Here is a 15,164-nt window from a genome sequence, read left to right on the forward strand (position 1 = left end):
TGTGCATGGGATTGTCACTAGCCCGGCCGCCAGTACTGCGAGCTTGTCTCCCGCCAAGCACTAAGCCGTAATGCGCTTCTCAGTGCCACCACTTCTCCTCCTTTGCAATCTGCTGAGAGCTTTATCAGCATGAATTTCAGTTTAGTGCCGGTTCAACCATCTGGTGGTAAACTAAATGGCAGCTACACGGGAGGTAAATCACCCGGAGGTGTAAATCAGCTGGTACTTTGGCTTGCGTGCTACCACCTCCGCATAAGAGCTAGGTAGCTACCCGGAACAGAACACCGATATACAGGGTTGGCTAGACTGGTTTACAGCGACTTCTCGCTTTCAACTGAGGTGCTATCTACCGTTAGATATATGAAGCTCATTTTGATTGTCTTTTTCCTCTGCTTGCTTCTGCTGATTATCACCAACAAACCTAATTAGAGGAGTCTGTAGGGTTATGGACAATGATTTATGTCAAGCTTTCATGATGTCAATCTATGAAGTTCAAAATCAATACCTATAAATCTCAAGATTTTAATGTCTACAATTTCTTATGCCAGTTATAAGTTGTCATGTAAGGCAGCGTTTCAAAAAGTATTTCTGTAGTAGGCACTCGCTCCAAAATAGAAGGTATGCAAGGTTCCTGTCTTTAATTTAGATTCAAATTTATTTTCGTTCCCTGCTGTTGTTCTTAACACTCTTTTACGTGCCTCCATAGACTTATACACACATTCTTCCATATGGATCATTCTTACCTTTGAGCATTCTATCTGCAGGCTTCAGGGAATTGGGTACCTCCACTATACTAACTTGCAACTAGTTCTGTGACCTCATTCAGTTCCACATGCTTCCATTTACTGAGAATATTTTTCAATCTAATGTTTAACTTTGGGAAGATGAAGTTGGAAGATAAAGACCACATTGGGATAAATATCCCTTTATAGAAAGGGAAATTCAGGAATGGAATACTTTATCAAGGGAAATGTTCGACAGATTTCCATGTTCTTTGATATCATTTACGAGAAGACTAGGAAAACAATTTTTTTTTTGCTAGTTGCTTTACGTCGCACCGACACAGATAGGTCTTATGGCGACGATGGTATAGGAAAGGTCTAGGAGTTGGAAGGAAGCGGCCGTGGCCTTAATTAAGGTACAGCCCCAGCATTCGCCTGGTGTGAAAATGGGAAACCACGGAAAAACATCTTCAGGGCTGCCGACAGTGGGATTCGGACCCACGGTCTCCCGGATACAAGCTCACAGCCGGGCGCCTCTACGCGCACAGCCAACTCGCCCGGTAGGAAAACAACTGATAAGAAATCTACCACCTGGGTGACAGTCCCAAATGCAGATCAATGATGAATGGAATTGATCATAACATCACTTTCTATAAGTAGCACACATATAAAGCATTTTCTTAGCAGACATAACAGTGTGACTAAACATTTCAATGAAATATACCATCGACAAAGGAACAAATGAAAAGAGGCATGCAGAAGAATAAAACAGCTAATTATGAAAATAAAAAATATTCGTCATTATGAGGACTCGAACCTACGTACCTCATAATATGAAGCGAGCGCCTAAGCCATAGCGCTACGAGAATGTTTGGTGTAATTGAGATACACATACTAACTGATACCTGGTGTCTAAAAAAGTAAAAAATTAAAACTGGAAAGTAAAAGCCCATTTGAGATGATATCCAAATAGGTTTTGATTTTGTATCCGTGTAGAGTTTCTTTGCAAAAGCTTGACATAATAATATGTGTCCCAGACATTGTAAATGCGACAGGCTGGTGGGACCGTTACAACTAAAGGGAAGCGTTAATGTGCAAAATCCTGCAGTACAATACCGACCACTGTTACTGTATTATGCTTTTATAAACATACTAAGCTAATTCAAGCTGTATGTCACCAAACGTACTGCTAATAATGTTCAGCTCTCAAACCTTACCTGGCAGGTAAAGTCTTAACGGACCCTCGAAGTGGCCGATAAATTACGCACCGGGTAACTACGATTACGCGCTACTTCACCAATAGGTGGTAAAACCGGCCCTTAGTCAAGTGTTTAGTGCTCAGTGTGTTGTTCTAATGCCATTTTCGTTACATGAGTGTATATATATAATACCTCCACAAAATACAAAAAATCTTGCGTGAAAACACAACAAATTCCGTACGAAATTTCCAAACAGACCCGTGCCTTGCATCGGTACAGTAAGTAATCCAGCTAAAACGTTCAAACAAGCAGGTTCAGTAAATGATTGTAAAAGACTTAGGAGACATATTCTTATAGAAGAGAAATTAGATGACACTGGAGAGAGACTAGAGCAGACCCCGCAAAAATGCCATAGGCATTCTGCGCAAGAAACTGGAGTAAGTAATAGTTCTACTAATAAAGCAATAAAATTACTTAAAGCCATACAGGATTCCAAAGGTACAGGAGTTAAGGGAATATGACCCCAATAAGAGATTAGATTTTTGTTATTGGCTTTTGGTGTTAATTCTGGGGAAATCGATCCAAAATTAATTTTTTTACTGATGAAGCGTGGTTTCATCTGCATGGGCACATATGTTCTCAAAAAAATAGGTATTATAGTCAGGAGAAACCAGATTTTGTACTTGAAACACTCTTGTACGGTGAAAAAAATTGGGGTCTGTTGTGCACTTAATGGACACCGAATGATCGAGCCTAATTTTTATGCGGATGAGGGCACAATTAACAATTATATTTGGCAGAGAGAAGAAACCTTTGCTCAGCCTCGTTTGTCCACAACATCCTCCGCACACGCACACACACCCAGTTATCTGAGAATGGATATTAAATACTTGTCATCCCCAAACAGTATACCGACAATGTCAGAAACCTCTTCCCTGCTGAGCTTGCCAATTTACCGCACAACAAGTTATGGCAACTCATTCATACCTGCAATCATACGCTCTTGGAATTCCCTTCCAGCTGTAATTAGAGAGTACATAGTAGAAATGTATTTAAAAAGATGTTGTAAATGGAACACAGACTTAAGAAAAGAAGATCTTAAATCACCCCCTCTTTGCAGACTGCTGAAATAGACTTATCTTTAAAATGACTTACAGAATTGGGTTAAATGGACTGTACCTCCAGAGCCATAGGACCATTTGTAATTCATTTTAAGTCATTTGATATCCGAGTCCTGTTCAAGATTAACATATTTGTGCTCACTACTACCCCACAACCCCCAAAGCTTTCAGGCAGCATTTTGCACCTATTCAAATATGATTCAGAAATTACACTCAGATAATGGGTGATTGGGTGCGTGGTTGTGTGAGAAACATTGAAATTTTGCAATTAATCCCACAGAGTAAGTAGTCATACAAGATCAACAGCTCCCACACTGTATTTTCAAACCAATCAGGAACATCAGAAACAAAAATAAAGAAATACTGTTTGAAAAAGACACACCAGCAGTTTTACATGACAGATGATATCATAATCATAGCCATAGCTAACTTGGTGAGAAATCAGTAATTATGTCACTCAGGTTTCCAGGAGTACTATTCAATTGTGTTGAAGATCAGAGAGTACATAACACTGTAACTCCTCATACAGCAATTTTATAGCCTACAAACAGCAGAGAAAAATTGTCTACACTGAAGCTCAATAACGCAAAATTGTACTGGCTCGTCCCATGGAATAGCTGTTTCTTTATAGTCTTACATGGAAATTCATTGGTTACAAGAAATCTTGTAGCATGAGTTGAAAATATGTGCCGTAAATGGTATATTATGAACTGTTACGTCATAACTTGTTCCCTGTCAGTGACAAACAAGCACTTTGCCTCATTACCAACAGTTTCTAATAGGATGAGTATTTGTGCAGCAGCATCCCAAAAGGCCCAAAAATCAGTAACGAGATGAGAGAAGAGCTCTTTCACATTTACCTTTACAGCAAATGCACCTGTGTTAATTGCTTTTGGGATGATGTTCACGAAATCTTGTCCCACAAAAGCATGAAAAGTTCTCATATCTAAAGCAGTGAATACAAGTAACACTTGCATATTCCCAGGAACGATGGATTTAAATATAGCAAGTAAATGTTAAAAAATTTGTTAAGAAGGAAGTCGTACTTTTCAGTGTTGACTCAGTTAATGTAATTTTAAAGTTTTCAATCCGTCAAACACTAATTGTAACACCTGTAACACTGTAACATACCTGCAAATTCTTTGTACAATAGTAGTTTTTTTTAATTTTTTTTTTTTTTTTTTTACACGTTTTGCCTGTCGACATTCTAATATCATCCTGCTGTCTAGCAAGGAATGCAGAATTCTACTGTATTTTCCTTTCACTGGATGAATTTAATTTTGGCGGATGACACAGTTCATTTATATTAATTAGTTAATACATATCATATCACTTCTTAACTCAAAACCAAGAGATTCAAGCAAGGCACTAAAATAGTAAGCCAGGAAACATACCACAAGTTGAGCAGAAGTACATGGAAGCTTTATCTCTCTTGTCACAGTTGGCACATGGAGGGTTTTCAGCATTGGACAACTCAATTAACTGCCGCATTAACACATCTGATGGAGGAAGTGAAGCACCTTCCTTCAGTGGTGTTTGATGCCTACAAAGGAAACAGTACTAACTGATATTCAATCTTGAGAGTCACTCAGGCATTTCAGTAAACTGTTTTAGAAACACAACATATATATACATACATACAAAACACACATTGAATATCCATTATGTGGACATCCATTGCATAAACAGTAGAATGAAGGTGAAATGGGCAGATCAAATTACGAATGTAGAGATACTGAATCGATGTGGCGAGAGAAGAATGGTTTGGCAAAATTTGACCAGAACAGATAAAATGATGGAACATATCTTAAGTCACCCAGGATTTGTTCACCTGGTTTTTGAGGGAAGTGTAGGTGGTAGAATGGTAGGGGGTAGACTACCACAAACAGATTAGATTAGACATAGGATGCAGCAGTTATATAGAAATGAAAAGGTTAGCATATGATAGGGTGATATCGATAGCTACATCAAACCAGTCTATGGACTGAAGACCTGAACATACATACACAGCAGAATATGATGGGAAAAGAACAACAGTAAGAACAGTATGTCAGTTTGTAAATAAGCAAAATCAATATATAAAGAACAAGTATAGGCATCTAAAAAAATTTCATAATGACCTAAATTATCCACTACCAAAAATGTTTAATCACTACTGGCTGTGGAGACCTTCAATGCACTGCAGGTTAAGTTGCTTAGTAGATTAAAATATATTCAGCCTTCATGATATTCGCTGTTCTGTAATAATCACAGATTGCTCTGTTCAGCTTAATCATCCAACATGAAATACATTTTTGGTTCGATATCACTCATTTTTATACAATAATGATTATTTTGCCATACAGTTAGTTTTGCCATGCATTAATTACATCCTTGCTTTATGAAAATATGTACAAAATATATACAAATATATTTTTCCAGACTATTGCATGAAAAAAGGAAAACTAGTACCAAATGACTGGAATAAAGGAGTAATAACACTTATATTCAAGAAGAGGGACAAGAAGATGTGTGCTAATTATTGAGGAACCACACTCATATCTCAGGTAGCCAAAATATTTGAAAGGGTACTAGAAAAGAGAATGAGAAAAAAAGGTGGAAGGACAATTCCAAAAAACAGAGTAATAACTTGTGGCTTTCGAAACGAAAGACCAACGCTACACTCAATCTTCAGTATGAGGCAGTTAATGGAAAAACATTGGCATTATGGAAACAGAAAGGATTTGGAAAACAAAATTACAGAATATGCGCAAGCAATGTCCAAAACTTGTTGCAGCAGTATCCAGACACATGTAAGGAAGTGTGCTGTCACCACTGTTATTCGTTTTGGTTATGGATGAAATTGTGAAGGGGACAAAGATAAAATCATTCAGTTCAATCAAGACATATTAGTGCACAGGAGATATTCTAAAAAAGAAACATACTGGTGGGTATAAAGATCACACTTGACAGTTGAATAACTAAGATATTAGGAATTTCTGGAATGCTGCTGTTTATAACATGCTAGTGGCTTGTTGCAGCAAATTTATTTAGAATGTTTATACATATTTCAGTGAAGTTACAAACAAATATATTATGATTTAATCTTCAATAAATTCAGCAAAGCATCCTAGGTGGATGCATGATTGTGTAACAGTGATCTTTGTATACTGATGTACTTGCCCTGCCATAACTATCATTACATATATACATGGAATTCCTATGTCCAGATTCAGTAAGAAAAACAGGAACACATGCTGCTGCCGTTCCTCATATAACAGTATTCATCAGAAATAATATATACGCAAACCAAATCTGTTTGAATAAGCTAGAAGCTCCAAGAGAACCGAGCGACCAATGACCAAGTTGATTCAAATCTGCCAACCATCAGGCAATTACACGATTCTCCCTCTTGCTCAACCGTCTAAATGTCTCTGCCCAGCCATTGAATTGGAAATTAGAAGCAGCTTCAACTCAGTATATACAACCCATTACTTGAGTTAAGTATATATGTTTTTCAACTGATATAGAAACTTTAAAGTTATTAGTTAAGGACCAATCATGGAAATCCATTCAGTAGTCATTATGTAATTTATATTTCATTATTTATTTACTTAATAAAAAAATGTGTTTCTCCTTTATGTCTTTGAATTATGATGTGAAGAATGAGCCATCTCCTGATGTACAACATACTACACTCAGCAACTGTGTTTTCCATATGAAATTAATTGTAAAGGTTATTCTTCTCTACATAACTTCCTGTTCATCAGAGTTTGTCTTGCATAGAAGCATGGTCTTCTATCAGCTATCTTGATTCCATCTTGAACTGTGTCTGGGTGTAGATTTATGTTACTCATGTTCTGAAATTTACATGACGACGACAACTGTTGTTTAAAGGGGCCTAACATCTAGGCCATCAGCTTCTTGTGAACTTTACAACATAATGTAAATGTATACCACTCATGTTGTGAAGTTCATCAGCCCATTATAACTTTGCTCTGTATTTTCCTTACTTTACACAGTTATTGCCAATCAAAAATATTCAATGATTAGACGAATTAGAGACTTAAGAGCACAGGGCTATAAAATCTTCTTTACAGATGAGACCCGGTGTTGACAGAGCGATACTATGAAATGATATTGAATATTTTGTTTGTTTGTTTATTTATTTATTTATTTATTTAGGATCAGCAACAGCATATATTTGTGTTCTTGAGAACAAACAAACTCTATAAATGAACAATTTCAGTAAGTGAGGAAGTAGGGAAGGATGAATGCCTTCAGTTGCAAGGGTACAAGTGCATTCCGGATAATTGAAACACATCTGGACTTTGTGTGTTAATCCTAACAATAAAAGGCTGGTCCTATAAACTACACACTACTTTCATGGAGCATGAAAGAAAATAACTCGAAAAGGGCTCAGTATTAAATGGTATCAGAATGAAATAAATTATATAGAATTTCCAATAGGCCTATAAAAAATAATTACAAGACCACTCCTTCCCATAAAAATAGCAAAATGAATGCATATATGCACTGATAGGAATTGTAGGGAAGTGTTAGTTGTTAAATTTCTAAGACTCCTGTATCTGTCAATCAATCAATCAATCAATCAATCAATCAATCAATCAATCAATCAATCAATCAATCAACGTTGATCTACATTTAGGGCAGTTACCTAGGTGGCAGATTCCCTATCTGTTGTTTTCCTAGCATTTTCTTAAACGACTGCAAAGAATTTGAAAATTTATTGAACATTTCCCTTGGTTAAATTATTCCAATCCGTAACTCCTCTCTCTATAAATGAATATTTGCCCCAATTTTTCCTCTTTAATTCCAATTTTATCTTCATACTGTGATCTTTCCTACTTTCAAAAATACCACTCAAACTTATTTGTCTGCTAATGCCCTCTCTCCACTGACAGCTCAGAACATACTACCTACTGCTGGATTTTTTATTATGGACACTCGAGTTTGGGCTTTAATTACAAATGAACCAATAGGCCTATTGCAATGCGAGTAATACCAATATTTCCCTTGTTTAATTCTACATTAGCGTATAAGACACATTGTTTCCGACGTTCATTAAATATTTTTTATTACTGGTTGTAATAAATATTGCCCGGATTTTTGGCTCCTTCTCTAGGAAGGACTCACATAGGAATATATACAAGGAAAACTACTTGTTTGGTATACTTCAAACTCTGACTACGGCTTTAAGCCATCAACTGTCACTTATGATACCTCTATTTTTAAGTGTACCATCTCAGAACCTACTATTTTAATATCATTTAAATGTACTGTATATCTTAATTGAAATGATTTTATATGCTTTCCACTATGTATTTAAAACCTAATATTGACTAAGGCTTCAAGCCATCATCCGTACTACTGTACCATCTAATGTCGTCCTATTCATAAAGTGTACTACACATTGTTCATCATTATATTAGATTCTTAGTTGTTTTATGAACATTTTTATAATAGCTGTAGAATGTTTGAAATGTTGTCTGACAAAAGTAATAAGGTTTTGATTAGTGACTGAAGATGCCTCACAGTAAGAGGCGAAACATGTCTCACATTTGAAAAATGTTTTGACTTAAATGTCAACATCTTATATTGTATTGAATAGGTGGAAATAAATTTTAAATATTTTCCTATATATTTTACGAAACTTTCAATACGGACAAAAAACGATTTTCATCACTTGTAATTATACCTACCTTAGACGAATTAGAGACTTAAGAGCACAGGGCTATAAAATCTTCTTTACAGACGAGACCCGGTGTGGACAGAGCGATACTATGAAATATGGGTGCCAAGAAATCGTGGCTGAAGCTTTCGAAAACAACTTTGACAACTATAATCTGTACAGAGGGTACATTCAGCAAATTTATGGATGGTGTGGAGGGTTCAAAACACCGCCTGGAGCTGGGAAATGCATCATAATTTTACACATCAGAAGTAATGAAGGATTTCTTGAAGATGCAGAACTTTGTTTTATTGTCAAGAAAGAAAATTGTGATTACCACAATGAGATGAACTCTACTCATTATGAAGAATGGTTCATGGAAGTCGTGAGTGTATAGCCTCAAAGGTCGACTGTCATTACAGATCAAGCTCCGTATCATACGATGGTCGACCCTTCATCTAAAAACCCGAACATGTCATGGCTGAAAGCCGAAATTATATCTTTGGATTGCATCAAAGAATATTTCACTACCACCTGGAGTTGACGATTATAACAAATTAACTAAATCAGAGCTGATTGTCCTTGCCAGGCCTTATTTTCAAACACTGGTAACGAAGCTGGAACAACTGACTAAACAACTTCGACCAGATGTACAGCTTGTTTGGTTACCAGTGGCCCATTGCGAGCTTAATCCAATCAAGCTCGTTTGGGCTTACGTAAAAGGAAAAATAGCAAAAGCAAATACGGCTAACACATTAGAAAATGGTAGAGGTATGGAAGCAATTAACGCTTTATGACGAGAAGACTTACGTACCGTGACCCCTTAAGTCTGGAAACAATGTATTAAACACACTAAGAAAATTGAAGACTACTACTGGGAAAAAGATGGACTGTCTGAAAATGTCCCTTATTTCGAGCCAGTCACAATCAACACGAATGACAGCAGCACCGATTCATCAAAACACAGTGATTTTTTGGATGAAGAAAATTGATGGAATTAAATATTGTAAATATATGTAAATAATAAAGCAAAAAACTCTTGTCAAAAATTGTACAGTGTATTTCTAAATTAGGAAGTCAACCATTTTTTAAACCTGCCATTGAAGGTCCAAAGCCGTTATGAGAACAGGTGATGGGAAGTGGAATTTATAAGAGGAAATAAAATTAAAGTTTGAGAGTAAACAAAAAGCTGTGTTCATTGCGCGTGTGATTACTACTGAACACGGCAACACTGCGCCTAATTTCACCACCTGGCCTGCTGTTAATCGCACGGTCCGGAGCACACAAAACCTCCTTTCAATATTACTCTTCATAAATTCGGTACCACACTGTACGGTTACAGTTGTAGTAGTTTCTTTTTTTTTTTTTTTTTTTGCTAGTTGCTTCACGTCGCACCGACATAGATAGGTCTTATGGCGACGATGGGACAGGATAGGGCTAGGAGTGGGAAGGAAGTGGCCGTGGCCTTAAGGTACAGCCCCAGCATTTGCCTGGTGTGAAAATGGGAAACCACGGAAAACCATTTTCAGGGCTGCCGACAGTGGGGTTCGAACCTACTATCTCCCGAATACTGGATACTGGCCGCACTTAAGCGATGTAGTAGTTTCTGATAACCATGACTGAGTGCTTCAAAACAAGCCCAAGTTTCCTGCTGTACGTTTATCCTGGGCTGAGAAAGAGTTGCTTTAGAAAAATAAGAACTTTTTTCGGGGTGCTTGAAAAAAATTGTAACTTGAGTACACTACAAATACATGTGGTTATAACATATAAAAAATTTCATTAGCATCAGACAAGTAGTTTTCCTTGTATATATTCCTAAGTGAGCGCTTCGTAGGGAAGAAGCCAAAAACCTGGGCAATATTTATTACAATCACAAATAAAAAATATTTAATGAACGTTGAAAACAATTTGTCTTATATATGCTACTGTAGGATTAAACAAGGAAAATATTGGAATAATTCGCATTGCAATAGCCCTATTGGTTCGTTTGTAATTAAAGCCTAAACTCGAGTGTCCATAATAAACAATCCGACAGTAGAGCAGCTCATCTCTTTTCTCCAAAGTCTTCCCAGCCCATTTTTGTAACGCTACCTCTTTGTCGGAAACCTGAACAAATCGAGTTGCCTTTCTCTGGATTTTTCCCAGTTTTGAATCAAATAATCCTGGTGAGGGTCCCATACACTGGAACAATACTCTAGTTATGGTCTTACCATAGACCTGTATGCCCTCTCCTTTACATCCTTATTACAATACCTAAACACCCTCATAATCATTTACAACCCCATTTATGTGATTACCCCAATGAATAGAACCAGCTTTTGGGTGGTTAGGCCGTGTGCATTTTGCAGAGTTTCGCCCAGACGTGCCATTTGGGCTCATCAGATGGATTGGCACGCCCCTCCAGGACTCTGCTTAGCAGTGGCAGACCAAGCGCATGGTCCCGCCGTGTTAGCAAATAGGGATTGCTAACCTGTTAAAGGAGAAGTGAATTCTCCACCCAAAAGCTGGTTCTATTCATGTGATTGTAAGATCTGCGGCCGTGAAAGCCATTTTTGATACCCCAATGAAGATATTTTCTTATATTAACACCTACGTGCTTACAGTATCCCTATAAGGAACTTTCACCCCATCTATTAAAATTGACACGACGTTTTCTATTAGTGAAACTCACAACCTGACTTGTAACCCTGTTTTATCATCTTACCAATGCCTGCTGTCCATCTCACAACATTAGCAGTTGCTCACAATCCTGTAACTTATTTATTACTCTGTCTGCAGAAAGCATTATCTCTGACCCTAGTTCTTTATTCATATCATATATATAAAGACAAAGGTGCAATAATACTGCCTTGAGGAATTCCCTTCTTCATGATTACAGGATAAGATAAAGTTTCACCTACTCTAATTCTCTGAGTTATATTTCCTAGAAATATAGCCACCCATTCAGTCACTCTTTTGTCTAGTCCAATAGCCCTCATTTTTTCCAGTAGTCTCCCATGATCTACCCTACCAAATGCCTTAGATAGGTCAATCGCAATACAGTCCATTTGACCTCCTGAATCAAAGATATCTGCTAAATCTTGCTGAAATCCTACAAGTCAAGCTTCAGTGGAATAGCCTTTTCTAAACCCAAAATGCCAATGCAGTCTATCGAACCAGGAATGAGTTAGCTGGAAAATTTATAATGTCCAATAACGGACCATTTATATTGGTATTATGTCTAATACAATCAGAAAGAATGCTTTCCAGAAGCTTACATGTTACGCATGTCAAACCTACTGGCCTGTAATGTTCAGCTTTATGTCTACCACCCTTTCTTTTATACACAGGGGCTACTATAGCAACTCTCCATTCATTTGGTATAGTTTCTTCATGCAAAAAATAGTCAAATCAGTAGGCCTACTTCAGATATGATACAATATCCCAACCCATTGTTTTTAGTATATCCACAGAAATCCTGTCAATTCCAGCTGCGTTACTAGTTTTTAACTATTGTATCTTACTGTAAATGTCATTGTTTCATAGATAAATTTCAATACTTTGTTAGTATTAATCACCTCCACTATCTGGCCATTATCTTTGTAACCAACAATCTTTACATACTGCTGACTGAATACTTCTGCCTTCTGTAGATACTCGCATATACACTCTCCTGGTTTATTAACGATTCCTGGAACGGCCTTCTTAGAAACCTGTTCCTGCCTTAAAGTACCCCATACATACCCTTCCATTTTTCACTAAACAATTTGCTTTACGTTGCACCAACACAGATAACTCTTACGGTGACAATGGGACAGGAAAGGGATAGGAGTAGTAAGGAATCAACCGCGGCCTTGATTAAGGTGACTGTCTGGTGTAAAAACGTGAAACCACAGAAAACCCTCTTCAGGTCTGCCGACAGTGGGGTTTGAACCCACTACCTCCTGAATGCATGCTGACAGCTGTGTGTCCCAAACCATGCAGCCACTTGTTCGATTCTGAGACTCCTTAAATATACAACGTTTCAGTGTACATAAAAAATTACAGTCCTTATTTAGCAACAGCCTATGATCTAATAAAATCATAATAAATCAATATCAATAAACAAAGGGCCTTGGTGAAAAGCCAGTCATCAGTTAACCTGCTCAACAGGACTGTCATTTCTTTCCTGCATGAAACGGCATCTTAAAGATCCCTTACTGTACATATGCATGCATTACACATTCTGGTTTTGTACTATCTTCATCAGCACCTTCACCAGTGTCATCAGTACAATCATTATTGGAAGCCATATCCGGCTTGATTTTGTCAACAATATTCATACCATTGTAGCAATGCAAACATTCATCTATGGCCAGAATTTCTTCCTTGTTCACAATACGTATCATACTGGGCGAGTTGGCCGTGCGCGTAGAGGCGCGCGGCTGTGAGCTTGCATCCGGGAGATAGTAGGTTCGAATCCCACTATCGGCAGCCCTGAAAATGGTTTTCCGTGGTTTCCCATTTTCACACCAGGCAAATGCTGGGGCTGTACCTTAATTAAGGCCACGGCCGCTTCCTTCCAACTCCTAGGCCTTTCCTACCCCATCGTCGCCATAAGACCTATCGGTGTCGGTGCGACGTTAAGCCCCTAGCAAAAAATAAAAAAATAAAAAAAAAAACGTATCATAAATAACATTAGAATGTCATTTGTTGAAGATTAAGGACTTTCAATGACTAAACTTTGGAAACCACAATAAACACAAAAGTTTAAATGGTCTTCATTTCCATCTTGTGCTAACTGTCTGCTGCAAACAAGGCTTTTAGTATTTAGATTGACCCTTTCATGGGCCAATTAAGAGTTATGATGATTGTGGTGGTTGTTGATGATGTTTAAAGGTGCATAACATTTAGGTCATCGGCCCCGATGATAATCTTTTGGGCTTTTACTGTGTGAAGGAAAAAAGCCCAAGTAATTCTTCATGTTTCAAGCACTCACGTCAGTTTGGAACTTTGCTACCTTTTATTAAGGCCAGTTGCCCTTTCTGTCATCACACCCTGGTTCTATTGAAGATCCCCAACTGAAGTTGCTGAGATTCAAACCCAGGACACTGAATTACATGGCCTACCGAGCTTGATAGCTGCAGTCGCTTAAGTGCAGCCAGTATCCAGTAATCGGGAGATAGTAGGTTCGAACCCCACTTTCGGCAGCCCTGAAAATGGTTTTCCGTGGTTTCCCATTTTCACACCAGGCAAATGCTGGGGCTGTGCCTTAAGGCCACGGCCGCTTCCTTCCCACTCCTAGCCCTTCCCTGTCCCATCGTTGCCATAAAACCTATCTGTGACGGTGCGAGGTAAAGCAAAGAAATGTACATGGCCAGACCACTGCTCAAGCATGCCTCCCCCTCTCACTCTCCTAAAAGTAATATTTGTAAAACAGACACCTTTGCTGATGACAACATCAGGAAATTGTCTTCCAACAGTTTCAACACCATTTTTCTGTGATATACCAGTTTTAGAATGTCATGACACTCACATCCACTGGTTGTATTAACCCTAGAACTAGCAACTGTCAGATATTCTACAGTGCCACTACAGCAGGGACCAAAGTGTCAAATATTTGACATGTTCATATTTCATCATGTAATTTCCTCAATACTTCGACAGATGTCATGACAGTCTACTTTTTGTCGTTCTCGATGTCCACAGCAGCCGAGTTCAGTTTTATTTATAGTTACAACCTCTTTTGATGCAATTTCATGGAAATAAATGAGTGCAGTTTTCCGATCATCTGTTTGAGCACCATTGCTGCAGTGTTTGTAAACAAACCTTCATGGGCTCTGCTTTGCTATTTCATTTTATTTTGTAGTTTTCCACGTGGTGAAAGTTATTAATCTGATTATGTACAGTTTCAGTACAGTGTGTGTCTAAATATGACATCTTCATTTTGGAAAATTAGTGACAAAGTATAGCAAAATTTGTTGGAAGATTAAAGTGAAGGATATGACTGAGGATAGTGAGAATGAACCAACAAATTCTGAATCAGATTCGGAACATATATCCGCAATGTCTTCGCATCAAATATCGGAAAGTCAAAATGATGATGAGCCTACCATACATCAAATCTTCGTAACAACGTGGTCTAAGGTCACGCCTCCTGGGCAAGGATAATTTTCCCTAATATTTTCAAGAATATACCTCTCAGAGTTATGAAACAGTAATATGACTGACAATCTGTATATCTCAGATTTATTGCGACACGTTTCAGTTTTGTATATATATGATCAAAAGTTTTATTACTATTTTAAATTTAAGAATTACACTTTTTGAACAGACTGTACATTGTTCTAGTCAAAACATTTATGTAATTTGTGTCAACATGACAATCCTCAGTGTATTTTTACGAAGATAATAAAACTTTACAGTTTTATACCTCATGGACATTTTGTATTTTATTCAGACAAGTAAAAGCTACTAATTATGGCTGCCACCA

General features: G+C 37.6%; 1 protein-coding gene across 1 annotated transcript in view; it reads right to left on the reverse strand.

The window, feature by feature from the left end:
• The window catches only part of LOC136864208 (uncharacterized), a 644,576-nt gene that overhangs the window by 601,373 nt on the left and 28,039 nt on the right, over positions 1 to 15,164 (reverse strand). The window contains exon 2 of the mRNA XM_067140905.2: positions 4,437 to 4,585. Within this exon, the coding sequence (XP_066997006.2) occupies positions 4,437 to 4,585 (149 nt within the window). The remainder of the gene's footprint in view (positions 1 to 4,436; positions 4,586 to 15,164) is intronic.

The sequence above is a fragment of the Anabrus simplex genome, chromosome 2 (genome assembly GCF_040414725.1).
Source record: "Anabrus simplex isolate iqAnaSimp1 chromosome 2, ASM4041472v1, whole genome shotgun sequence".
NCBI classification, from domain to species: Eukaryota; Metazoa; Arthropoda; class Insecta; order Orthoptera; family Tettigoniidae; genus Anabrus; species Anabrus simplex.